General features: G+C 34.1%; 3 protein-coding genes and 1 non-coding gene across 7 annotated transcripts; 2 read left to right on the top strand and 2 right to left on the bottom strand.

Moving 5' to 3' along the window:
• Positions 1-230: 230 nt before the first annotated feature.
• Positions 231-326, bottom strand: LOC148915907 (small nucleolar RNA Z221/R21b). The gene has a single exon (XR_016128378.1). It is a non-coding gene; the product is annotated as a small nucleolar RNA Z221/R21b (small nucleolar RNA).
• Positions 327-858: 532 nt separating this feature from the next.
• LOC103336389 (organic solute transporter ostalpha protein (DUF300)) lies at positions 859-7,461 on the bottom strand. 4 transcript variants are annotated; one of them, XM_089054720.1, is made up of 9 exons: positions 7,326-7,461; positions 5,864-6,357; positions 5,620-5,676; positions 4,568-4,676; positions 4,239-4,423; positions 4,053-4,141; positions 3,491-3,746; positions 1,789-2,034; positions 859-1,690 (listed from the first exon to the last, which is right to left on the bottom strand). In XM_089054720.1, the coding sequence occupies exons 2-9, from the start codon at positions 6,077-6,079 to the stop codon at positions 1,394-1,396; spliced, it is 1,455 nt and encodes a 484-aa protein (XP_088910846.1). In that variant the 5' UTR covers positions 6,080-6,357; positions 7,326-7,461; the 3' UTR covers positions 859-1,393. The 4 variants fall into 4 exon arrangements, with proteins under 4 accessions (XP_088910846.1, XP_088910845.1, XP_088910844.1 ...); XM_089054719.1 differs by having other exon boundaries at positions 5,864-6,280; positions 7,326-7,457; XM_089054718.1 differs by having other exon boundaries at positions 5,864-6,399; positions 7,326-7,446.
• Positions 7,462-11,811: 4,350 nt separating this feature from the next.
• Positions 11,812-16,161, top strand: ABCI10 (ABC transporter family protein). The gene is given in 9 exon segments (XM_089055020.1): positions 11,812-11,829; positions 12,370-12,475; positions 12,643-12,685; positions 13,366-13,537; positions 13,712-13,798; positions 14,401-14,526; positions 14,618-14,662; positions 14,664-14,741; positions 15,635-16,161. Coding segments are annotated over 9 exon segments (885 nt in total). The 3' UTR covers positions 15,845-16,161.
• Positions 16,162-17,527: 1,366 nt separating this feature from the next.
• On the top strand, positions 17,528-24,817 carry GONST1 (golgi nucleotide sugar transporter 1). Its single transcript, XM_089054704.1, has 9 exons — positions 17,528-17,920; positions 19,497-19,728; positions 19,891-20,030; positions 20,638-20,767; positions 21,535-21,633; positions 22,337-22,491; positions 23,523-23,639; positions 24,126-24,223; positions 24,332-24,817. The coding sequence occupies exons 2-9, from the start codon at positions 19,510-19,512 to the stop codon at positions 24,388-24,390; spliced, it is 1,017 nt and encodes a 338-aa protein (XP_088910830.1). The 5' UTR covers positions 17,528-17,920; positions 19,497-19,509; the 3' UTR covers positions 24,391-24,817.
• The last annotated feature ends 2,679 nt before the right edge of the window (positions 24,818-27,496 follow it).

Here is a 27,496-nt window from a genome sequence, read left to right as displayed (position 1 = left end):
TTTTCATCCCCATTAGCAAAGAGCTGTACGGTCCGCATCATGGTTAGATCAAAAGATCCCATCACTTGGTCCCTCCAATTCTGATATTCAATCCCAAATAAAAAGATGGGATGAATTCAAAATAACCTTTTAATTTTGGATCCAAATAAAGCATAAACACCTAAAATTTGAACAGAAAAACAAGTGAAACTGAAAAAAGAGGAGCTGAAAATTAATAAGAATAAAAAAGGAGGCTCAGAATCAATGGGTATGAAGAAGGTTATCAGCACAGATTGATTAAAATCATCAGAGTGGTGCATGACTTCCTCAGTTCTTCATCACTGCCCCAAATATAAAACAACCACAGACAAACCAACTCAGAGAGCGAGAGACGAAGAGAGGCTGAGAAACAAAATACATACAAAATAACAGAATGATATGTTCTACAAGGGTGCTTTACGCAGTCTTATTTATAGCGACATAAACAAAACCCTAGCTCCCCAATTTTATGACGTGCAAAGACAAATTTACCCTAGCGAAGGTTGGCAAAGGCCCATATATTTTCTTTTCGGTCTGAATCTGAAGAGAAGGCCCATAGGATTTTTTTTATTCTAACTTTTTATGCTTTAACTTTTTTTCAAAGGAACATATAGTTTTTTATTTATTTTTACATTTCTCAATAAATGGCGATGAATTATTCTTGAGATAATTTTTAAAAAAATAAAAATAAAACAGACATCAATAATGAAAATTAAAGGTTTTTTTTTTTTTTTTTTTTTCTGGTTACATTAGAGGAAACCGGTCCGGAACCTATCCTAATCTTATCTCATCACCCGCACTTTCAAAATAAGTAGACAAATTGTTAAATGAGACAAGATCTGAAAGGAAAGACAAAAACAATTTTGACTTGGGGGATAATGCTCTACACACCCAAAATAAACACAATGCAATTTGGTAACCAAATTATAACGAGCACAAGGATCCCTTTCTACTAAATTTACAATATAGAAGGTAGTGAGTCTGGCCTAATCAAATGTAGTTTTCTGAAGAAAGCATGTCTCAAGAGAGCGATGAAACAGGCTATCATAACACATCCTGTACTAGAATAGCTTCTGCCAAAATTAAATTTTATTTCCATTGCTTATACTCAAATCGTTATGTGGCCTAGCATTCACATAGACAAAGTGGTATTAACTCTGTCCATCGCTCCGCCATTCTGTACTGTGCACATAAAAAACAATTCTTTCTTGATGCCAAAATTCATGAATATTTGTTTTTGTTGACGAGTTACCTCCATAAACCACCAGCTCTTCTGGCCAGCTAATGTATATCAACGTCTTCTAAAATCACGTCGAACTCACGACACCATTTACAAGTTACTCCGGTGATGGTCTTACATATACCTTTGTTAACATCATCTCCATGCTCTATTCCGAGATGTTGAAGCTTTAGACTGGGACTGCTGTCTCCTCCCACTAGACAAACCACTGTCACTGATACTCCCTTCAACAAGATTGTCACGAACTTCAGAAAATTCTCTATTCCATGAATTCAAGGGGATAACATAACTGTCATCCCTTATGCTCTTCCTCTGCTCCTCATGGCGTTTCACATTCTCAGATATCTGATGCAAGGTTTTATTTATCTTTGCAAATCCTCTTTCGACTGGTTCTACCACATGGGAAACTGTATACTTCATGTCATCAACAATCTGAAACAACAAATGAGAACATTAAAGTGACGATGAAGTCCAGAAAAGAGTTTTAAATGAAAAAGTGAAGGAATAAGTTATTAGGGTTAACTTCTCACAATTTCACCGCTTCCAAAAATCACATCACGAACACTTTGGGGGAAATTCAAGCGCTTTTCTCTCTCATCATGCCGTGCAAGATGTACTCTGGTTGTTCTTTCACAATCACGTACCTCCTCTGGATCAGGAGGTGCTCCCAATGATGCATAGTCAGTCATCACAGCAACATTACGCACACATCTTTCTCCTCGTTTGTAAGGTACTGCTGGAAAGACATAAAGGTGAACCACAGCAGCCACACCCATCTGTTTGACAAGTTTGAAATCACAACCCTTTGAACTTCAGGATCATGTTTGGAAAAGCTTCTATGGACTGAACATCAACCAGAACTTACAACAAACAGGTACACATAGAACCTATTCAGAATACTTGACTCATGTATCATAGACTATTATACACATAAAATCAGAGTAATTGTTGAATATTTTTTGGAAACATAACCATAGTAATTTATTCAATTCCTCAAAGTATCTAAATATTTAACAAGTGGATCCTAAAGAAGATACTTATGTTTTTTATTACTAACAATGGATAACTCTAATTATCCAACTTTAAGGTTAACGTAAATGAGATTGAACTTTTATTGTTCAGCTTTTAGGATTGACCCACACCTTTGATCAAATAACCAAACAAAAAATAAGATATAATATTGAAAAACCTAAAAACAAAAGCAATCCTGATAAGACAAATAAATATAACAATAGTTGAATTAAGAAAATAAGCATAAATACAATGGTAACAATCACTAACATAAAACTAATCACTGAATTTTCCTATTGACTTACTAATGATCCTAAATATACAAATCATTATCACGAACAGAGAATCAATTTCTAGATATATTCAAATTCAAATTCTACAGTCATCATCTGAAAATGCCGTTTTCCAAATATTTGCAAATGGCTACACAGACTGAGAAGTGTTTTACACTTGATTCTCGTTTATGCATCCTTCAAAACAAATTAACCTTGAACACCAAGATTCATTAGATTTCAAGCTAAACTTTGGCCACAACTGGAATAAGCTTAGTATGCTTAAGTCACCAACGTCATTTTATTTCCAGTTCGAAAAAATTGTTGACTCAAAGTTCTCATAAAATAATGGTGAACAAGAATTTAAAACTTTTATTACAAAAGTGTACACAATTTTCCAGTCATTCTTCACACACAGCTCTATTAATTGTTCATAGTACTGTAGCTGCATATTTTAATTACATGCTTTTCTTATGTTCTTACTCACTTATTTTGGACTGCTGATTATTTTGAAAGACAGAATTTAATCTATACAAGAGCCTCTTAACATCTTGTTATGAAAGATAACCTTTGGTTTTTCTATTTCGTTTAAGAACTTCAGGATTTTACTCTGACAGTAACAAAAAGGAGGTTCTTCCATTGTTTTCCTTAAAGGAACATGGTATGATTACAATTTAAGTAGAGTCTACTTTATAGTGCAATAACTTAGAACTACCCACCTAAGGGATAAACTTGATCTCCAATGAGATCCTGGGTTTCTTCTGATCATCCAAAACATTGGTCCAACTAATTAATTTATCTACTTCCTTTCGAAACTAATTTGATGCTTTCAATTTCAATTCACTTACGTTTGCATGTCAAATTGTTAAAGATATATCAGGTCATGCCCTACAACATTAAACACAATACAATTTAACAGTACATGTAAATGGTTAGTTAAATTACTCACCTCTATGCATATGATATAGTCTTGTATGCGAGTTTTCAGCTCTTGAGCCAAAGACCCTTTGAAGGCACCCATAGAGAAAAGAAACGCAACAGCGATACCTTGCCACCATGTCAAGAACACAATTGACTTGAAAGTCAGAAACTTCGCTAATGGTTTAATGGGTTGTAATTTGTCTTTAATAACAGAGTAAAACTGCACAAGGCAATATAGGGCCCACGTCTGACTAAAATTAAGAACAACCGCCAAGTAAGGATAGCTGCAAGCAAACAAAACTAAGTCAGAACAATATATATATATATATATATATGAGACATACAAAAGAAACAAGTCCATCATTAAAAGCGAAATGTAATAAAATCACAGCTGCCAACAAATCATCCTAAGCACGCACAAAAACTTCTGTGCTCAAGAAATTGTCAGTATGTGTAAATGTCTCGTGCGTGTGTGGATCAAGCATCAATATATATGACATATTCAACCTGTCATCTAAGCAGGCATAAAGATTTTATCTACTTGTAAAGGTTAGCTTTAAGACCTAAATGATACAAAAAAAATATATTACCCATATCTCCAGTCAAATTTCCCTTCTCCATAAACACCAAAAGTCTCAAGAATCATTGCGAGAAAAGCGCAGATCAATTTCAGTATCATCTGGAAAATAACATGTCAGAGAAGACCCAATAAGGCTGAAAACTTCGAAGGAAATAGAATGATTGAAATAAAGTTTCAGCAGGAAATGTGTACATACATACTGAACGATGCCCACTTTCACAGCATGGTAGAATGTGGGACCAAGAGGCCAGTCACCTATGAGGCAATTTAGTGGGAAGGGATGCTCTACAACTCCATAAGCGTAAGCATCTTTCAAAAGAGGTGTACTGGAATCGAGTACGCTCTGACTCTCCATAAATTCAATTGTCCTCTTCTCACCACCTTAACATAGAAAAATATTTGTCCACAAAAAGGATTTTTCTCAGGCTTTATGTTATTAAAGATGTTCAACAAACCTGGTTAAGTTTGCATGAATGCACTCAGACTGCGCACACAAGAACAGTCATTCACATTTCAGTTACATACCTAAGCAGGCTATCAGGTATCGCTCGAAACAATATAATGCAAAAGCTTCATAGCAGTCCCGAATTGCTTCGCAGTTGAAGGCAGCATTTGAGTCCAACAGCGACAAAAACTACAGCCAAAAGTGTTATCATGCGCAGTATATTACTAATCCATCAAATGGTAAGTACTAATGAAAAGGGAAGCGGTACAAACTGGATACTTGATAGAATAAAAGCAGTCAGATACTAAGAAAAACAAAAGGATCAACTGTATGCAGAAATCTTACTTTTGTCATATAGTTTCCACGATAAGACAGATTTCATGAACTGAAATTCTTAAATAACTGTAGACAAAGGGCCTGTCTATGCAGAAATCTTATAACTGTCATAACTCTAGGATTTGCAGTAAAAGTTTAGTTCCTTCCTTTGAGAAACTTTGCCAATTATCTCCGGTTTTAACAAGAATTAGAAATTAAACTCACTTATCTATAAAATGGGTAATAACCTAATCTAGCAAAAGAAATTAAATACATCCAAACTCTCCATCTGTCATTTCGACAAGTTGTCAATATCTAACTATTATATTGCAATTGAATCCATGTACTTATCAAAATATCTGGCATTCTACAATTTGTTTTATCTGCACAAGGAAACATGACCTCTCCATATACTCCCATTTGGAGTTGTAGCCTTCCAAATAGAACCCTGCCAATAATAAATCTGCTACACAAGTGTTCCAGAGGAATGCACATTCATTTGAGCCCCATATCAATACCAATAACTATGTAAATAGCATGTTTTTGGGTTAAGCATCATGTTCCAATCTGATTTTCTGTTTCATACTAAATTTGTAACTATTCTCTAACTAATTGAGAAGGGTAAAGTAGTAAAACGCCTTCATTTAAAACAGCCTTTGAACTGCAATTATATATACTCGTGTGTTTCTAAGCTTTACTCAATATATTTAAAAAAAGTGTGATCCATCACAATATAAATAGTTATAACTCATATAGAGTTATAAGTGAAACTAGCATACAACTAAAGAACGTGATCACAGAATGCAGTGTGTCGTACCGATTCCAGTGCATAAACAGGAACCATTAGAATGAGACCAATCAGAAACTTCTGCTCCTGAAAATAGATAAAAGGAGAAGAAAATAGATATGTCACCACAAAAGATGAATCAAAGTTATCTTCAGATAGAAGCAAAACAAAATTTCACAGGAGAGCAGATATATAATTAGGGTATCACCAAAAAAAAGTGCAAAAAGAAACTTTTTTTTTTCTTTGACAAATAACAAGAGGAACAAGATTAGACCTCTGGCTGATTATAAGCAGCTAAATGCTCGAAGATAAGGTACATGGAGAGAAGAAGAGCAACAAGTACGAATATGCTAGCACTGAGGATTGGCCAGCTGAAGGCTGCTGCTGATTCAGCACCAAGGTTAAGTGACCACATTTCTCCTAATCTGCTGGAGGCTTCGACCATGGATAAAAAGAAAAAGGAAGAGCATAAAATGCCCCTCCATCCCATTGAATCTGGGTCTTGGACTATATGGTGAAGTTAACTTTGAAAAGTCACTGAACCAAATGTGCTTTATCGATTTTGTTTTTTTGTTTTTGGTTAGACTTTATTTGAGCTTTCACACCACTTAAGTGATCTATTTAGTCCAAGATGAATTCATCAGCCCTTCCTTTCAGGGGTCCTCTTCTCCTCTCTTTAATAAAACTGCTCCTGGCAAAAAATTATGGTGTCACAATAGAGAAAAGCCAGCCACCTTCTTGCCTGCTAAACAGCTCATTGAAGATATTCTGCAGTACAAGCATACCATCTAAGCCATATGCGAATGTTTGCTATATGGACATAAAAGAAGAAGCCCGGGTAAATAAAACAAAATCTCCAATGAGAAAAGGAAACTTTTAATTAATGTGAAAATTAAAACAACAGCATTTAATAGGAAGAAAATCTTTATAATAATGAATAGCTATCCTTTTAACTCATGATGTAATACATAAACTGCCTCCAATATACTGCATTATCAAAGCTGAAAATGCTTCTTTTCGACATAAATGTCTGACATCGTGATATCTCTTCCTTACAAGCACCATGCAAACCCAGCTAACATGTTTGCCAACTTTTTGTTTGGGTTAAGAAAATTATAAATTTATTTGCTCAATTATCCTTACTAGATTTGCCCAAAATGTGGGTTGGATTCGGGTTAGTCAGGTTCACCCAACCCCATGCCCACTCCTAGTTTTTGTCAAGGCTTGGACCAAAAATTGTGGAGATTAAATGAAACATCTTGCACCTTATCAGCACTATAGAAGTCACTGTTTCTACAATTAATACACTTAACAGACCTATAACATATATCTAATCAATACAAAACACAGTGATCCATATACTCATCATCAGTATCACAATTTAAGCATTAAGCATTAACACATTCTACTAACCAATCATTGAATATAAAGCTAAACAACCAAGTAAAACAATGAAAATCACTTTTTCTTTGTCAGCCAAACCCAAACAACTTAGTTCCACCGGAACCTGACTTCCAGAAGCAGAATTACAAACAACAGCAATCAATAAGAATAAATAGCACATTCTTCACTAAAAATCAAAGGAAGAACCCTAAAACATCAATGACAGAGGAGATGATTAACCTATGCGAAAGAATTGAATATGGGCCAGAAATAGAACCAATTCTTGAAAACAACAGAGAAAAGAAGAAAAGATTTCAGCAAAGACAATTGAAATGAGGTCTTAGGGTACGAACCTGAGCTCGGGATTTTCCCGGGAAATTTGAGAGTGATTAATTTCCGAGAAAGTCGAAAGAAACAAATTATAACTCGTTCGAAAAAGAAGACGCTTTCTTTTCCTTTTTGCTTCGGCGGTTGGGGAAGACTATTGTAGCATTAGTTTTTTTTTTTTCATTTAATATTAAAAAAGAAATAAACGTAAAAGTCACAAGGCGGTGACCTATCGTTGTAACAGCATTACCTCTGAATGATGCGGGTCCTGGTTATCCTACTTAAGCGATCAAACGTCTTTGTGGATTGTCGTTTCGTGCGTAAGCTATTTGCCTGTCGTTTCGAGATGGATAACGTTGAATCAAGAAAGGGTAACTTAATTTCCACGCAAGCAAGTGGACGTGGCAATATCTCAGTCCAGGGTTCCACGTCAGTTCTGGACTTTCTGAGAGTTTAGGACTTCAGGTCTCCTCATTGGAACTTCCCTGGCACATCCCCACCAATTAAAAAGATTTAAAATATTAAGGTAAAATAATTCAAAGTGATTTTTTCTTCTCGCTAAGAGAGAATTTATATATGTACAAGTATATAAAAAATAGGAAAGTAATTACAATCTCATCTAATACAAGAATCCTATAATTATACGGAATTATAATTCCTAATTAAAAATAATTACATGATTTACGTCAATACTCTCCCTCAATGTGGTGCATATACATCTCTAATGCTCAACTTGACAAGTAAATCATGGAATGCTTGACTATATATGGCTTTTGTCAGAATATTTGCTAGCTCTGTAGTCTTCACATATGGTATGGAATATGTATAATGTTATCTTCCAATTTTTCATACACAAAATTATGATCGATCTCCACATGCTTGGTACTATCATGCTTTACCAAATTCTCTGCAATTTTAATCACTGACTGATTATCACAATAAAGTTGCATAGTCCTTTTAGCAACCACTTTCTGTTTTTTTACTACGCCATGTAACTAGATTTCCTCCTACAAAGGTAAAATACCCAGAAGTGGATCTTCGGCTGAAACCTTTGCCACCCCAATCAGAGTTCATATATCCTGCAATCTCGAAGTGTCTATGCCTAAAAAAAAGCATAAGACCTTTCCCATGAGCATATTTCAAATAACGCAAAATTCTCATCATTGCACTCATATGGACTTCATTTGGATTATGCATAAACTTGGACTTCACAACACTTACTGCATATGCAATATCCGGTCTAATGTGTGAAAAATAAATTAATTTACCAACTGACCTCTGATATCTCTCCTTAATAGTTGGTACCTGATCTGGGAGCTCCTCCATAGAATAATTCTACTCTATGGGCATATCAATAGGTGGACATCCTAACATACCAGTTTCCTTCAATAAATCAAAAATATATTTTCTTTGGGATAGAAATCCACTTTGCTTTGAATGAGTAACTTTTATGCCCAAAAGATATTTTAATCCTCCACGATCCTTCATATCGAACTTAGAAGCTAAATAAGTCTTTAGCTTCTCTATCTCTTCAACATCATCTCATGTCACAATCATATCATCTACATGTATAATGAGTGCGGCAACTTTGCCATTTTGTCACTTGAGAAACAAAGTATGATCTGCATTACTCTGCACATAGCCATATTTCTTTATGGCCGGTTGAAACTTCACAAACCACACTCTAGAAGACTGCTTCAATCCATATAAGGCATTTTTTAATTTGCACACAATGTCTATTTGTCCAGTAACACTGTAACTAGGAGGTATACTCATATACACTTCTTCACATAAATCACCATGTAAAAAAGCGTGTTGTCACATCATACTGCTGCAGGCCAATCTAATAAAAATGAAATGGTTATTAAACAAGCCTGTAATTAGCGATTGAATAATATTAAACTTGCTAAATATTTGGAGGATTTACCATTGTTATTGCAAATTTGTCTAACTCCACCATAAGGCAAATGTGTTATGTTCGAACGGGCTAGTTGTCTTATATGACTTAAGCGCATTGTACTTCGAAACTTGATTGCTAGGATGATGAGCATATTTCTCTAATTAAAAGGCTGGAATGCGTGCTCTCCTATATCTTCTATATGAAGGAATGGGGAAGAAATGAACCTCCATATAGTTAAGGCATTATTTTTGTCTTTTCAAAATTGAATGAGGTTGAATTGAGAGATTACCATTGTTATTGAAACTTTGTCTACCACCATGGGCAATTATATCCTATTCGAACATGCTAGTTGCCTTATATGACTTAAACGCATTGTATTTAGAACATGATTGCTACTATTGCTACTGCATTCATTGAATGACACTATGTTAAGGTGTTGGACTTCTTCAACACTATAATTGGCTCGTCATCATGCTAAATATTCATCTTGTTGTGCCGAGCTCATTAAGTTCCTTCTTGTCCTTTGACGATTACGCCACCGCTCTCGTTGGTTCTCTCTCTCTAATACATGTGTATTTTGTTGTTCAGCAAAAGTTATTAATTTGTTATACATAAATATTAATCACTCTCTTAAACTTTTTTTTTTATTATAATTGTTTTGTTATGCAAATATTATAATCAGTTTATGGCTTTGTTTGCATTTTTTTATGTGGATTTTGTGTGCATTTGTTAGTCACTACTTTTATAGTCATTGTAAATTTATTTTTTTAAACGACAATGTTGTGTGTATGTTAGATGATTGTTTAGTGTCTATGTGAAAGCTGCAATTTATAGTTTGTGTAGTGCAGTGTGTATCGCGAAATATGACTTGCAATGCAGTTTCTAGTGTGTAACTGACATATAGTGTGATTGAGTGAGTGTGAAACCCAAAAGAAATAGAAATGTTATGCCTCTTTTTTTCTTTTTTCTTTTATCTTCTTTTTTTTGCAGTTTATCTTTTTTGTTGTGTTTTTCTTATAGTTGTAAATGATTGAAGTTTTTGATTTCATTTTACTTTATTGATATCTACATTATTTTGTTTTAGAGTAGTAGTTGATTGCAATTTATGTATAACTCTATAGTATGATGGATTTGGCACAACTCATGCGCGAATCGATGTTGAAATGAATTGTAAACAAACAAAAAAAGAAAACCTTTGATGGTTAATATAAATATTGTGTAAATAATAAATATTACAAAAACAAGGTTGGTGTAGTGGTTTGTAATTGAGGCTTGCTCCTTTGAGGGTCAAGGTTCAAAAGTGATGATGAACCTTTAATGAATTTTTTTAATTCCCAAAATACCATCATTCATTTTAAAAAATAACACCACCTCCACTTCCACATCCAACTCCACCACTTACACCACCACATTCACTACCTCCACAACCACCGCCATGCCACCACCACCACTACCACCTCCTCCACCACCACCACCAACTCCACCACCACCACCACCACAACCACCACCACCAACTCCACCTTCACCTCCACCACCACCACAACCACCACCTCCTTCAAAACCTCCACATCCACCACCACCTCCAGAACCAACACCTCCACCACCACCTCCACTCAATCACTACCACTACTACCACATGATTAGTACATAACACTTTTAACATCATGTCTATTTTAGTCATTATTCACAGGTAGTTTGTTGAACATGTGGCATAGAGCCAGTGGCAGAGCCATTCCTAAGTCTTGGCCCTGGCCCCCTCAGATTTTTATAGAGTAAGCAAGGAAGAAAACCAACATAATGAAACGATTTGCTAAAAGAGAAAAACTTTAATCAGAGCATTGAATGACATTAGTACCTTGTCTCCAAAGAATAGGAAGGCTCCTATTTCACACTCCCTGCCTACACTGTCATTCACACTCCTATTTGAGTCAAAAGAAAAAGAAGCAATTGAAAGCAACTAATGCTTCTCCCGGTGATATTTTTTTTTCATGAACACCCGGTGATAATATTTGGGTGTGAAGGAAGTGGGGTGAAAACTGAAATGAGCTGCTCCTTTCACATGATAAGGCTAAAATTCTTGGGTCGCTTTTTTTTTTTTTTTTTTATTGTTTCACACGACATGCGAATTTTTGTGGGTAGTTTTATTTTATTTTATTGTGTATTGATTAAAATACCCATATGATTTTTAATATAAAAATTTGTTAGGCCGTTGTTTTTTTTGTTTTAGGGGTATCTGTGTTTATTTTTATTTTTATTTTTTGTGACATGACCTGACTGTTTTCGCCTAACTTTATAATAGTAGATATTGTTATTTTTCATGTAGAACAATTGTAGTTTCATTTATTTGCATTAAAAAAAAAACTCAAAATGGCATGTTTAACTTAGTTCAATCAATCAATAAAAACAACCACTTAATCATGTTAAACAACAACACAATAATGGATTAGTGTTATCCATTCTAATCCAATGCAATCCAATCATACTTCATAATCCAATTTAATCCTGATCACCAAACAAGTTCATAAAGCCAGACCAAAAACAGTTGGAATGACAGACTTTGCCAAAGAAAATTGGACAACAAAACCCCTCAAACAAAAAAATCAACCACTAATATGAATTTCACATTCAAGGTTCATATGGGTATTATTGTAACGAACAAAAAATTATAATATATATATATATAAAGCAAAAGGCAGAGAAAAACATTCAAAATATCAAAATGTCATTGTATATATAAAGAAAATGCATAGAATGGTAAAACATTCAAAATACAAAAAAATGCTCTTAGTTAATGCAAATATTAAGAATTGAAATTATTAATTAAATGAGAATAATATAGTACATTCACATTTTTTCATATTAAAAAAATTAAAATTAAAAGAAAAATCATATAATGTATTCTATTTACAATTACCCATTATATTTTTTAATTCTAAAATAAATTTTTTTAAAAAAAAAACCTCCTCGTAGGCGCGGAAGCAAGTGGAAAAGGCTAGGAAAAGAAAAAAGATGAAACACACAACATAAATCAATCCAACCCATTGAAAACGATATCTAACCCATTTGCTTCAACGAATTCTGTCCTTCGGATTCAAGATCCCCCACAAACGCTAAAACCCATCCCACATCGTAGCTGTACTAAAGAAGAAATAAAAAACCAGTCGGTTTAGTTTCAACTTTCAAGCGCTTCCATTATCCTACTTCATTTTCTTAACTGTTCTTTCAGTTTAATTGCCTTCCTGCAGACGGCAGAGCATCAACGAAGAAAGCATTCAGGTTTGGTTTGGATTTATAATAGAATTTTTTTAATTATTATTTACAAAAGATTTCTTCACTAGTATTCCTTTTTTTTTTTTTTTTTTGGGTTCGGCAAATGGGTTTCGTGTATTTTGATTTTCTGAGTTTTGTTAATCATTATCTCATCGAAAATTACTTCTTCTCAGGAACTACTTACCCATCTCAACATCTATTTGACTCCAGAGTTTGGTAAGCATCAATTTTATGGCGATTGTTTTGCAAATGTACGAAGATTCAAAACATGTGAGTACGCTTCATGTTACCATATTTTATTTTGAATTGAATTTTCATACATCATATGATTTTGAGCTGCGTAGCTTTGAGTAGTTATTACTTTCATGTATATATACCGAGGAAGAGCAAACAGTGTAGCAAATGCTGAAACCCCCAGTAGCTAACTAGTCATTGGCCAACTGTGAAAGATACTCTTGTATAAAATTTACCCAGCTAGCTACCATTTGTTTTCGATACAGACACGTAATTCTCTTGCTGTTTTTGTCCTATTTTTTCTTTGAACTCTTTTCTACATTTCAATTTTTATTGTAACTGCAAGATACTTTTCTTCACCCTTAGTCTACTTACTTGGTTATGCAGCTTGTAGGAGGGGAAAAATAAGAATCCGGCAACTTTTCCAACCTCCTAAATCCATAACATGATGAATCCCTCAAATCTCATCCATCCCTCTAAGCCTTTTGTCTCTCCTCTGTATTCCACTCCTCGCGTCAGGTTCACACAACGCAATATCTTTTCAGCTGGGCTTGTTTTCAAACACTTTTATGCTCTTCTTTCATATACCTCTTTTCTTGTTGAAGTTAGTTCTGTTTGGTTGCGTTTCTCTTATGCATATATCTCTCTCACTGTCTGTTTAGGACCAATTTTACCGAGAACATTGCCATTGAAGGTCGCAACCTCAGCTTCTCGGTTGGGACAAGGCAAGGTAAAACCATACCCATTCTTAAAGATTGCTCTCTTCACATTCCTTCGGGGCAGTTTTGGATGCTTCTTGGACCCAATGGTTGCGGGAAATCTACCCTCTTGAAGGTATGTAAAAAATCCACAACATACCTTTCATGCTTGAAGGATTTTAGTTATGTGGTATTTTTGGGTATTTGGTTTGATGTTGTTTTTCATGGTTTCGTTAGTTGGTTCTTTTAATGCTGTACCCAATTAAGAAGATAATGGTATATTTTCTCTACATTGTTCTGAAATTTGCAGATTTTGGCTGGTCTGTTGAATCCAACAGATGGAACTGTGCATGTGAAGAGGCCTAGGAGTTTTGTTTTTCAAAATCCCGACCATCAGGTTCGTTATGATGATTTAAGATTTCTATCATTTAACATTTACCTTCAACTTACTAGCTTATCATTAAAAAAATATGTTCTCGAGTTGTGGGGAGCTTCAAGGATAGAAACAATGTCAAAGTTTGATTTTGTGATGACTGCAGAATGAACGATCATTGTAGTGTTGGATATGAAAGATTTACCTATAGGAAATTGATGGATGCATTTACTGTATTTCTGTAAACATTGGGGACTAATATAATCAAATATTTGCATTATGCATTTAATCCCAACAAAGATGGTTTGCAGTTGATCATCCAATTATTATTTCTCCAAGAAGGTTTCAAGACTGTTGGGTGTGGTCTTAGTTTATCAAGGTTTAGAGGAGATTTACTGTGATCCATCACATTAAGCATCAATAGTCCTATTAAAAAGAGGATCGGCCTGTGAGAGTTCTATTTCTAGTGAATTTTGGATACTGACATAAAAATTGCAAACCTCAAATGATTAAGGTGAAGTTGAATGCTAGGACAAGTTTTCATGTTTGTCTCACTTCAGTAAAGTTCATCAAGGAACCACTTGTGTCAATGTGAATGTATAATGCCAGAATCTTTTCATGTGCAGGTAGTGATGCCTACAGTAGAAGCAGATGTGGCATTTGGCCTTGGTAAGTTCAACCTAACCCCTGATGTAGTCAAATGTAGAGTATCAAAAGCTTTGGATGCTGTCAGTATGTTGAACTACATGCAGGTAATGTAGAAACAAAATGGTTAAAATATCACTAGAGCACCCACCAAACATTTTAGCAAGAATTTCACATGTTTATCTTTTGTTGCATTAGAGGTCAGTTCAGACTCTCAGTGGTGGCCAGAAGCAAAGAGTTGCCTATTGCTGGTGCTTTAGCTGAAGCATGTAAAGTTCTGTTGTTGGATGAGCTTACGACATTTTTGGATGAAAATGATCAGGTAGTATTTTTTTAATTTTTTTATAAATAATGATTGACATGAAACAGCAAGGCTGCTTATTTATAATGTTGTCTGATGGGACACAATTGCGACAAGCTGAACTGCATAGGAAAAGACAATTTGTACCCAAAACGTTAGAAAAGCAATCATGATTTTCCCCTTCACAGCATATTCTTGCATTTTGTTGGTCTAAAGAACTAAGGGTCATTTGGATAAGAGTAATATTCTCTTCCCAGACGTATATTGCAAGACAAATGTTTATGTTGAGCTGTGAATTGGTACCACAGATTTTGGAAAAACCAACCTGATCAATGGTCCATTATCACAGTCTGGCAAGAGAACGTTTCCCGTTTGGATAGAGGATTTAAAATGAAAATTTTGAACTTTAAAACTATTGATCTTTTACGTTCTTTTGAGCATTTCAAATCCCTTCTATCCTTAAATAATCAAATTTACATGTGGAGTTTATCAACACAATAAATTCATATTTCTAAAGCTCTCAGATTTTAAATCCTTCCATCCACATGGACCAACGAAATTAAAGTTTGAATTCATAAGCATTTAGTTTATACGCAACCACCTCAAAGTCAGATGATGGGACATAAGCATTTAGTCTTATTGTAGTCTGGTCTTGATTTAGGGAATTCTATCTGATGGTGCTTAAGGTCATAATTGGACAGTATGCTACTGCTTGTAGAGTCAGTTGGGCACCTTTATATGGCTTTGATTACCTTATAATTGATTTACTTAACCAGTGATCTTATTCTGAGTTCCATACAATAATATTTCTGAGATAGTTTCTTCACAGGATCACCATTTTCTGGAAAAGAGTAATTACCATCTCTTTGTTTCATCTTATTTTACTGTTACTAAGTTTTGGCTTTTGTGACCAGATTGGGGTGATCAGAGCAGTTAGGAATTCTGTGGATAGTTCTAGAGAAGTTACTGCATTATGGGTCACCCATCGTCTCGAGGAACTTGAGTATGCAGATGGTGCTGTCTATATGGAAGATGGGAGAGTTGTAATGCACGGCAATGCAAGAGACATTATGAATTTCATTACAACCAGGCAATCAGCTTATATAAAGGAAATCAATTATTGAGAGATCATTTGGCTCTTTGCGTTTATAATGATCAATTAATTTCTGGTTTTAGCTTTGTAACTTGTTAGCTGGGGTCCAAGCTGTTATAGGGTTTAACATATTAAATGGTCATAACCACTTTGAGCTACAAGCCCGTTGGCTTAAAAAAAACCAGTTTTAACAACCCAATTTTAGAGCCTCTCAATGGAGCAAAAGATCATTTACGTATATTTATTCCATCTGAGACGCAGATGGAGATGTAAATTGGGCTTTAGCTCCCAAATTTGTACTAAAAACTTATTCTACCTAATCTCCCAAATGTTAGGGATGTCATCAAATCTCACTATACTTTCGTACGTATATAACAGGATCAAGCAGTAACAGCAGGACAATATAAGCACCATCACAATTTCATAAGCAAAACTAGCATTTAATGCACACAAAATATGGTTTTTAAACATACGCTATTAACACGGTCAAAATGCACATGAAACGTCTAGAGTACTTTTTAAAGAGACAATATTGACACTACATATATAAACGAGGAGTGATTCTACAGTGAGAGCCTTATATATGACCTGTTAGGTGAGGTTATATATCATAACTGTTGGATCGGACTAACCAATTTGATCAAACGATTAAGAAATAAAATCTCACCTAAGGACCATATACAAGACTCTCATTATAGAATTCTTGTATAAACGACATACAATATGGATACAAATATTATGGGACACACAAAACCCATCACCCAACTCTTCTAGTTTCTCCTATAAATAAAAAATAAATAAAAATAAAAAAACCTCTTCTAGTTTCTTATTTTTTTAGTACAAAAAAGAATACAGTTATAAGCAGAAATCACGTGGACACGCAAATCAAATCATATCAAAATAAAATGAAAATAAATCACGCGGACACGCAGACCATACCATATCAAAATAAAACGGAAAGAACAGTTCATAGACAGCCCATACTCTTCTAGTTCTATTCAAAAATGGAACTAAGGTGGTTGCTCATCCACTATTACTAAAATGGACATTGCTTGCTCAGCTCAGTTGTTCTTTTCAATCTCTAACTTTTTATTTGGAGATCCACTATTTGTATAAAATGGACTTTGCTCATTGCCGAACTTAAAGAATCTAATATTTTAGTTGAGGGCTGCCAAAAATGGCCAATGTGGTTCACTTTTCAAATGCCACTATGATGAGTGGATCTTTACTAACACATTCCAGCTTTTTTCTGAAAGCTTTTAGGTAAAGACAAGTCACATTCTTCCTCCACACACCCCTAACTTCCTTCCACTATTCCACATTCAATCTTAGATTTGAAGAATATGCAAAATTCCAGTTCTAAAAAATAAATCAACAAGAAAAATTACATGACTTTGTATAACTGAGTTACATTACTAAAGGAAAAGTTTAAAAATAAATAACCATACAGCTCAAATTATACCGTCCAATAATGATTTAGTTCAGTTTGATTTATATGCTAATTTTAGTTCAAACGAATCAATCCATAATAGTTTAGTTCGGTTTGATTTATCCGCTAGTTTTAGTTCAAACCAACCGATGCTTTCTGCTTAAAAATAATTGATTGAAACTAATCCAAATTATGGCATACCCACCCTATTTGTAATAATTCAAACAGAATACAAACTGATGAGGCAAAAAGAATAAAAATCTCTGATGCAGCCACTGAATACACACACACACACTGTTTTTCTCAAAAAAGAAAAATAAATCGAAATAATGGAAGAGAAGACGCTTAATATGTTGGAGTCAAAATAGACGTTCTTTCTTTGTCCATGCTTCATTTTCATGTCAGCATTGACGCCTCGGGTTGGACCAACTTCCCTCTATTTGGCGCTCCATCTGCAACTAACAGATCGAGAGAGAGAGGAGCTTCTCGTTGGACTTAGAATATATAGCAGGAGAGAAGCTTACAAAAAGAGCCAAGCTTCTCCAGAGTCAAAGGTTTCTGGGTAAGCGGAAGAAGAAGAAGAAGCTATTGCTGGGTTGAATGGTAGTTGGGTAGAGAGATCCTTCACGGCCTCTTCTAACTGGCTGGAGAAAGGCAGGCCTGAACAAAGTGAAAGAGGTGACTGAGCTCTGCCGTCTTTTTTCTTTTCTACTTAGTACTGAATGCTCTGTCAAGTTTGAATCTTTTGATTTGGTAGTGCTATTTTGCTGGGTTGGTAGATTGTTTGATTAATTTGGTTAAATCGAGCGTTGGATTTGGCTTAATTAGGAATTTACAACTCTAATTCAGTTTGGATTTTTGGGTTTAGGGATTTCTTAGCTCTTCTTCATGTTCAATTTCGGTGAAGTTCAGTTGAAATTTATACAAATTTGGGAACTTTCCATCTTTGCATCCGATATTTCCACCAATATGCCGATGAAGTTGATTCATCATTTATGTTGGCAAGGTTTTTAGATTGATTCCACAAACAAATTAGAAGAGAGGTAGTAGTTGTCGATTGGAAAGTAAAGACAAGACAAGACAAGTAGTAAGCAGGTTTGCTTATGTGTGATGGTGTCACATGCTCCTTAAAATCATTTCTTTCTCATTCGCATTTGTGATATATTTGCAATTAGTGTTGGTTGTAATGCTTCATGTTATATTCATGCATCATCTTGCTATGTGGTTTTTTGCTACATATTTCAGCCATCTTTTGGCATATTACTTGCATTTAAGCTGCGTAGTTTTGAGTAATGATTACTCGCATGTATACCCAGGAAGAGCAAACAGAATAGCAAATGCTCACAGCCCCAGTAAGTCTTCAGTGGCCAAAAACAGTGAAAAAGGTCAAAGACTCTTGTATAAAATCTGCCCACTTACCTTTTGTTTCTGAAAGCTGTAATATTCTCACCATTATTTTAGAGACACTTGATGCATTACCATTTGATTTGGAGAACATTGGAGCCATTGAAGCAGCCAAATGGATACGGACTGTTTTCCAGTTGGAATTTTATAAAAGAAGAAGCATAAGATATCCTGCCAAAATCGAAAACTTGTCATTAAAGAAACTTTGAAAGTAAGGGTAGACTTCTCATGTATGGGAAGTCTCTACATAACCATCCAATACATGGCAGGCCTTCCATGCTTTACTTCCTCAGATTAGAGCGTTGAAAAGTTGATTCTTCTATCAGTTTTTGACTCAATCTGTCGTATAGAAAATCATTATTGATAATTGAGAACATATTCTGCTATTTGTATAAGTGTAGTTCCATTGTTGTGGATGTATATTTACCATTTTGTTTGTATTTGAGTGTTGGCTTGGAATTATAAGTTTTCTTGTCCTTTTTCCGATTCTCCAAGTAATAAATTAGTTGCAAGCACTTGACTATGCTAATTACTCAAGTGTTAGTGATGGTTACCTTTTTTGTTGGTTGAATATACAGAAGATATAATTCTCTTTGTGGCTTTGTCCTTTTTTTTGTAGCTCTTTTCTTCTTTTCACTTTTATTTTACCTGCAAGATACTTTTCACTCTTATGTGACCTGTAAAATCTGTTTGGAACCAGTCCATATGTTCTCTATGTTTCAGGATGAGTTCTCTCAGCCTATCTGTAAGTCTGTGTATGCGTGTCTGTCTCTACCTCTCTCCTCCTCCTTGTCTCTTATCTAACGAGTGTAGAAAAGAGTTGTAATTATCTTGTTAAATTTTCATATAGGTTTTTATTTCCAATGAATCAGTTTGAAAAGAATGAAACTGACTTGGAAGGCGGAAAATTGTTAAAAGATGGAGATAAAGCAACACGAGGTAATAAGGTGGTTAAATCACAGAATCAGGCCTTGTTGGCTGGTCTTGCATATTGCATATCGTCCTGCAGCATGATATTAGTTAACAAATTCGTGCTTTCGAGCTACAACTTTGATGCTGGAATTTCTCTGATGCTGTACCAGGTAATTACATTATTGATTTTGATTATTTCAAGTAGAGTTTGTATGTGTTTTCCTCCAGATGACATCAAAAGGGGTTTTTTTTTATACTCAATTCTATTTAATCAAACAATTTCAGATTACTTGTCAAGATCTAACGATCTCATGGTACTTATATGGATGCAGAACCTAGTCTCGGTTATAATCGTTTCTGTGTTGAGTTTTCTGGGCATAATATCAACCGAGCCGCTAACATGGAGATTGGTTAAGGTCTGGTTGCCTGTGAATGTTATATTCGTTGGGATGCTCATTACAAGCATGTTTAGGTATGAAGTAGATAGAGTTTTTCCTATTTAAGTTCATCTTGGTGCTTAATGGAGTTTGGTAGTCTTTAATTTGTTGGACTATGAGAGTTAATATCAAATATTACGTTTAATGCCAGCGTCCATTTCATTGGTATGCAAATTTCGTCTTGATCCTTTATAAGCAACACTTTAGGGTCTTCTGATACAATACTTCCTGGCCACTGCCAAAAACATGCATGATACCTCACTAGTGTTTTGAAAAATATTAAAATTCTTGAAATACATGTAATGCTTATTATGTACCGTTGAGTATGTATCAAAAGCACCTCAGATTTGCTGACATGAGTGTTCAGCATTGGTGTATCTTATTGTCCACGTAATGACATTAGCCTAATATGAGATGTTGACCCACATTCTTTTCTTTTGCTCTTAATGTAGTAGGTCTACATTTGTCACACCATATTTATACTCACATTCTTGTTGCATTAAATCTGGTATGATCTGGATAAGAAAAATACTGATCATGAAAGTATTCCTGGGTTTGTGGCTCTTGCAGGTGTAAATTTCTCTTTCTGCACAGTATTTTTCTCTTACTTTTCTTTATTTTTACTTAATTTCATGTTTGCAGCTTAAAGTACATCAATGTAGCAATGGTCACGGTCCTAAAGAATGTTACCAATGTGATAACTGCTATTGGTGAAATGTATCTATTCCAAAAGCACCATGACAGCAGAGTATGGGCTGCTTTGTTTCTAATGGTATGTTTGATAAGTCAGAATGTGAATTGAGATTCGGATGTTGATACATGTTTCAATGCTTTACTCAGTGTTCTTCTCTAGTCTTGCCTTGCCTTTCTATTTTCTTTTTTATTTGTCTCAGAAATTTTCCTTTTTTCTTCTTTTTCTTTTTGAAAGTTTGATTCACATCTTAATTCATCATATTGATGTCAAGAATACCATGATGTGTGAGTATATAAATACATTTTTTTTTCTTTTAAAAAATCCATTTTTTCAAAATTAATTTTTTTTAATCATATGTTTATAAATTTCTTTTTCTTTTTCTTTTTCTTTGGTTTGGAGCTTGGTGATGAATATATGAATTGAAGACCAAATCAGACTGCATGTGTGGGGTGTAGTTAATTGTTTAAAGTCTGGTTTTGATGATAGCATCAAGCCAAATCAACTAGGACAAAACATTTGTTGAATAGATGAAATATTAACCTCCAGGAGTCTGCGGGCAACACTTCTATGTTTGATGCTTTATCATAGTTCTCTAATTGTTGGGGGTTGATGTCCTGCCTGGTAAGTGGATGCTGTGTGGGTACACTTGCGTACATGTATGCATGCATGTTCATTATTCATAGCAATATTTTTGTTGATGGCAACCTAGTGCTATTCATGCCTGCAGACACTGCATCTCAATATGAATTTATTTGAAGATGTTTTTGGGTATCATAAGAATATATTAGTGAGTTCTCATATGATAATGATATGGTTTGACATGGTTTTAAATCTAACCTGTGCAGATAATTTCAGCAATTTCTGGAGGCGTGACTGATTTATCTTTCCATGCCGTCGGCTATGCATGGCAAATCATTAACTGTTTCTTGACCGCATCATATTCTGTGAGTAAATAACATGAAGTTTCAATCTGTTCTGTACACTTTAGAATCCCATTAGTCTTTAATTTTCCCCCTTTTGCATATAAGCTTGTATATATGGCAAAATTTTATTTTAGTTTAGAGTTTCATGACAGAACTTCATATAAAGTATATTAGATAACTACCATATTACAGATTCCTTTATCTGTTATGTGGTTCTTGATATCTCTCCACTCAGAAGAAGTTGTTAGCAATAAGAATATGAATTAGGAAGCTACGTGATAATTTGTTTTTAGATCTACCTTGATGAGAGTTCTTTTCATATTTATGAAAAATTGAAGTCTTTGAGTGTTAATAGTGGTCATTACTAATTATAAGAGGCATTGCCAGAACTAATTATAGACAGTAAAAATCATGTTTCTCATGTGGAATAACAATATCCTTTTACCGGCATTCTGATTTGATCCAACACCGTCTAAATCTTTTCAGTTTCCTTCTTGCATATCAGAGGTCCTGTACCCTTCTAATATTGAGTTAACAAGATTTTTACTTTTATGGTGCAAAATCAACAAGATGTCAGAATTGAACTTTGTTCTTGTTTCTAAAATTTTGAGTGCTTTCTTGTAATTTCTTGGTCTGTGTGCTGACTTTCTTCTAACTTGTTTTGTATTGTTTAATTGTTGAATGTAGCTTATTTATTATTATTATTATTTTAATGTTTTGGCAGCTGACTCTACGTAGGGTCATGGATACAGCAAAGCTTGTTACAAAATCTGGAAAGCTGAATGAGTTTTCAATGGTCTTGCTAAATAACACTCTTTCTCTGCCTTTGGGGATTGTGCTTATTTTTGTTTTCAGGGAGGTTGATTATCTCTTTACAACGTGAGTATTCTGTTTGCTCTGCTTTGATATTATTTCCCCGCTTCTTTGTTGCTTTGCAAGGTGTGGGGTTGGGCTACACGTATATGTTTCTCTCTACCTCTCTTTCTGCATGCCGTTGCCTCTCCACTTGCAGGATGTGGCTACATGTGATGTGAGGGAGGGTGTTAGCTTGACGTACGTCATTGGCCTAATCCCTAGCAACTAAAGTTCTTAAGGTCTAGTGGTTGTCTAATATATGCCACATCTACCACCACACTGTCTACTGTGTTATATTGATGTAATTAATTTTTTTTTATTAACAATAAAGATGGATGGTTGTAGTCTAAATTATATGCTTGCAAGTTATGAGTTTAGCCATAGTTCATAATTTAATGTGTGGGAGGGTTATCAAAGCCCTTCTCCTATCTAAGGTCATTTTGGTTAATGTAGTTAAAACTTTGGATGTTTTTGGAGAGATATAGAAGTATGGAAACTCCTACAATACAAAGGAAAGTGCAAATCAGCTAGTGAAAGAGGAATAACTTGCATAGACACACACACACACACACACACATCTTCTTTAGAATTTGTCATATTGAATATTGAATTAGAATCTATATGTTAGGTGTGGACAGAAAGCTTGCAACTACCACTTTATGATGTTGTTCGATTAGGTTCCTACTATTCTGTATTCTTCCTTTCCTGCCTGTTACCCTCCTGAAATATTTATCAAAGTGTGAAATATTTCAGATGGACTACACTGTCTCTAACATATGGTATAGTAATTTAAAAATATGCATGAAGTACTGCAAAGTTTGTTTTGTCATCGTTGGTTTTATTTTGTTATTGTTTTCTGCCTGAAACTGCAATGACTAGCTAATAATGTGTATGCAAGCCCATTTAGCTATGACTGAGGTCTAGAATTACCATGTGGGATGTCTACTTGTCAACAGAAAAACAGGAAGAGCAAAAGTTTTTGCATTTGTTTTTCTTATAAAATTTTGTTTTCTTTTATCCTATTGAATCTAATGAAGGTTGAATTAAAATGGCAGACCACTTTTGAGGTTACCAACCTTCTGGATGGTAATGACGCTAAGTGGATTTTTAGGTCTTGCAATCAGCTTCACGTCTATGTGGTTTCTTCATCAAACAGGTGCCACCACATACAGGTAAGCTGAATGTAGCTGATGCATAGTATGATATTTGTAGGATTCCGACCTGGTTTAAATGAGACTTTGATTACTGAGCTTAAACCCTTGATATGTTATTCTTAGCTTTCAAATTTATAAGTGATTTTTTTTTATAATGAAACTTTTGAAGCCTGGTGCAATAAGTTTAAAATCCCTTTTTCCAGGCTGAATGGATCCTCAGCATTGATTTCTTTTGTTACATAGCATAATCTGGCCAGCTTGATATCTTACAGTTGTGGTTGATGTAGCCTGACACTTCCCAAAGCTGGAAAATATACACTAGGAATGGCCAGTTATGTAATAAGACTTGGAAACCAATTTAAAACAACCCCATATTTATATTTATATGTGAAATTCGTTTCGTGTTAGTTTTGTGTTGTCGGTTTAGCATATGATTAAATTGCTATGCTTATTTCGAATAAGGAGACGTTAGTGACATCTCTAATGACTGCTCAATGTCTGCAGCCTTGTGGGGTCGCTGAATAAGATCCCTCTATCTGTTGCTGGTATCCTACTTTTCAAAGTCCCGACCAGTTTAGAGAACTCTGCTAGCATTTTCTTTGGTAAGTTCTCTCAACTAGACTGGCTTCAGAATGTGATGTACTACTTTATTACTCTGCAAAGACAATAGAGTTTTGTAGCATTAACCATAAAAAATTGCAATTTGGTAGGTCTTGTGGCTGGAGTATTTTTCGCTAGAGCCAAAATGCGGGAGAGATCTCAATCCTGAACTGTTGTAACTAGTTAGTATTTGATGACAACCAAGTTTTTCACTGTGTGAAAGCTGCATCCGGCTGCCTTAATATCTCATTCTTCAATTTTGGGAAATCATTTTATAGATTCTCATGAAGTCTTAAAGAAGATTCTGCTGGGCATTAGGAAAACTTCCATTCAACTTCATCAGGCCATCTAGAGATGTTGTGTACCAAACCTTACCACTAATTTTTTCACCAATCTGTATTTTGTTGTGTAACTCATTCCTCTGTATCATCTTTGCTAGTCTTATACAAACAATTATTCTGAAACTCGTGCTAAATTGGGAGAAAAATGATCTCCCTAAGATAATGTTGAAAAAAAAAAACTTTGTTTTCAGGTATATGCTATTTCTGTATAGAACAAAGTTGAAAGCTTGTATAGAAGATGTGTTTATTGTGTCATTCGCACGTATGAGTTAGGCCAGTAAGTCCACCATCTTGCATCTTAGTTTGAATCCCAAATTAGATTAATTTAAAGTTGTTTAAACTATCAATTGTATTAACAAAAGAAAGTATCTTGTAGTTCATTGTAATTTCAAATAAGTATGAAATTGGAAATAAAAGAGCATTAAAATGCTGGGTAAGAGTGTTTTAAATAGCGGATTTGTCGCGAGCTTCATGGTGTCTCGGAATTCTTTTTCAGACATAGCGGACTATCTTTGCAGAAGTGTCAAATAGCGTCGTGTAAGCTATATCGCCGTCACACTATTGCATTGACGCGGGTAATGGAATTTTTCTCTTTTTGAAAGAGAAAAAAATGTGTAAAATGACGTTGATAGGTGTTGCTTCTGAAAAACAAACCATAAACCTCAAATTTACCTAAAAATTGATACAGATCCATGAAATTGAAGGTCATACTTCGATGTTTCTAATCGATAGGTGTTGCCTTTCCTCCATATTTGTGACTTAAGGTTTCTAGTCGATACGTGTATATTCTCTTCTTTTTTAGATTGTGGTTGTATGATTTTGGGCAATTTCAGAAAGAGTAATGCTACATTTATCATATTTATATCTCATATTTTCATACATTATGTGGCAGATGAAGTGGACAATCACATCAATTAAAAAGTGTCAATAAATCATAAAAGATAAGAAAACTTTAAATTAATTTTAATTGATGTGTTGTCCACCTCATCTGCCACATAAGGTGGTATGAGAATGTATATACAAATGTGGTAAGAGTAGCATTATTCTTTAGAAATTGAATTTTTGTAACTTCGGAAATTCTTATGTATGCTCAGGTATTTAGTTGAATCGGTTTATGGGTTAATTATTTTAATTAGTTCATTTATATTCAATTATTCAATTGAAGTTGTTTATTGGTAGTTTAGAGGGGAGTGCTGATAATTTGGTAGTTATAATATATATATATATATATATATATATATATGAGTTCTACTATTTCCACTCATATGTCCTATTTTCCCACCTCCCTTTATCTTCTCACCTACTATGTAAATTTGAAAAAATAAATCATATCTTTCCACCCACCATTATTCCTAAAATATCCTTTAATTATTAATTCAACCAAACACCATGACTCCAAGTTAAAAGCATAAAAATTTTACCCCAAAAAAAAAATCTCTTCATCTTCTTCATGTCTTTTCAACTTCACGACCAGAAATCCCAATGAAACATCGTTACAGTCAGTCAACCCCTCAATCCTTTTGGAAGAATTACTCAAATTTACACTACCATATCAATATTCTCATCAGCCCGCAATAGTGGTGGCTTCACCGCTACAACACCACCACCACAACAACATGGCAACGACCAACAAGACTGCCATGGATTTTAATTGAAGTGATGTTATATGGATAAGGACCCGCATGTGGGTTAATTAGATTGAAAAATCTTTAAAATGGAATAAAATTAAAGGAAAATTTGGCCTCTATTATCAACACCCACCAACAGACACAATATTAAAGGTGGAGTTGCGAATTTGATTTTTTTTTTTATATATATATATATATATTATTTTTTTTTACTTTTTCAAAGGATTGGGATGGGTAGATCGGTGCTTGCTGGATTGTTGAGGTCAAGAAGATGGAAAAAATCTGGAGAGTTGAAAGAAAAAAAATTATTTTCTTTTTAAAATTTGTTTTATTTTTAGGGTTTTAGAAGTCATTTTACAAAGGGATAAATTTGTCTTTAAATTTTTTAAGATAAGGTGAGTGGGAAAATAAGACAGGTGGGTAGAATAGTATCACTCATATATATATATATATATATATATATAAAGAAAAATAAGCTAAAGGCAGAGAATAGTGAAACATTCAAAATACCATAAAATGTCATTGGTTAATGCAAACATTAATAATTGAAATTATTAATTAAATGAGGATAATATAGTAAATTCATATTTTTCATATTAAAAAAATTAAAAATAAAAGAAAAATAAGATAATGGATCCTATTTTTATGGAACACAATTACCATTATTTTTTAAATTTTTAAAAAGGCCTCTCTTGAAGCGTCTGAGAGAGACTAGTATATATATAAAGCAAAAGGTAGAGAATAGTGAAACATTCAAAATACCAGAAAATGCCCTTGATTAATTTAAACATTAAGAATTAAAATTATTAATTAAATAAGGATAATATGATAAATTCACTTTTTTTTTCATTTTTAAAAAATTAAAATTAAAAACAAAATCAGATAATAAGTCCTACTTTTATGGAACATAACTACTCATGTTATATTTCTCTTAATTCTAAAAATAAAATAAAATAAAATAAAAAACCAATTGGCACATGCGTGAACATGTGCCAAAGGGCTAGTATATATAAAGTAAAAGGCAAATAATAGTGAAACATTCAAAATACCAGAAAATGTCATTGGTTAATTCAAACATTAAGAATTAAAATGATTAATTAAATGAGGATAATATGGTAAATTCATATTTTTTTCATATTAAAAACAAAATCAGATAATAGCCCATACTTTTCTTAATTTTAAAAATAAAATAAAAAAAGAAAACAAATTGGCACATGCGTGAGCGTTTGCCAAAGGGCTAGTATATATTATGTCTTATCTTTTTTAGTTATAATATTTCTATTCCGAAATGGCTTAGGCAAGAACG

Source organism: Prunus mume, linkage group LG6 (assembly GCF_029339155.1).
Source record: "Prunus mume cultivar Tortuosa linkage group LG6, ASM2933915v1, whole genome shotgun sequence".
Taxonomy (NCBI): Eukaryota; Viridiplantae; Streptophyta; class Magnoliopsida; order Rosales; family Rosaceae; genus Prunus; species Prunus mume.
The sequence above is the reverse complement of the archived record's forward strand: the minus strand, read 5'-3'. Positions and strand labels throughout refer to the sequence as shown.

Coding starts and splice junctions, on each gene's coding strand:
- LOC103336389 (XM_089054720.1), bottom strand. CDS start 6,079: ATGGGATGGAGGGGCATTTTATGCTCTTCCTTTTTCTTTTTATCCATG. Junction 4,424..4,567: donor ATACCTGATAGCCTGCTTAG/GTATGTAACTGA, acceptor TTCTATGTTAAG/GTGGTGAGAAGAGGACAATT. Junction 3,747..4,052: donor AAATTTGACTGGAGATATGG/GTAATATATTTT, acceptor GTTTGCTTGCAG/CTATCCTTACTTGGCGGTTG.
- GONST1 (XM_089054704.1), top strand. CDS start 19,510: ATGAATCAGTTTGAAAAGAATGAAACTGACTTGGAAGGCGGAAAATTG. Junction 23,640..24,125: donor ACAGGTGCCACCACATACAG/GTAAGCTGAATG, acceptor CAATGTCTGCAG/CCTTGTGGGGTCGCTGAATA. Junction 24,224..24,331: donor CTCTGCTAGCATTTTCTTTG/GTAAGTTCTCTC, acceptor GCAATTTGGTAG/GTCTTGTGGCTGGAGTATTT.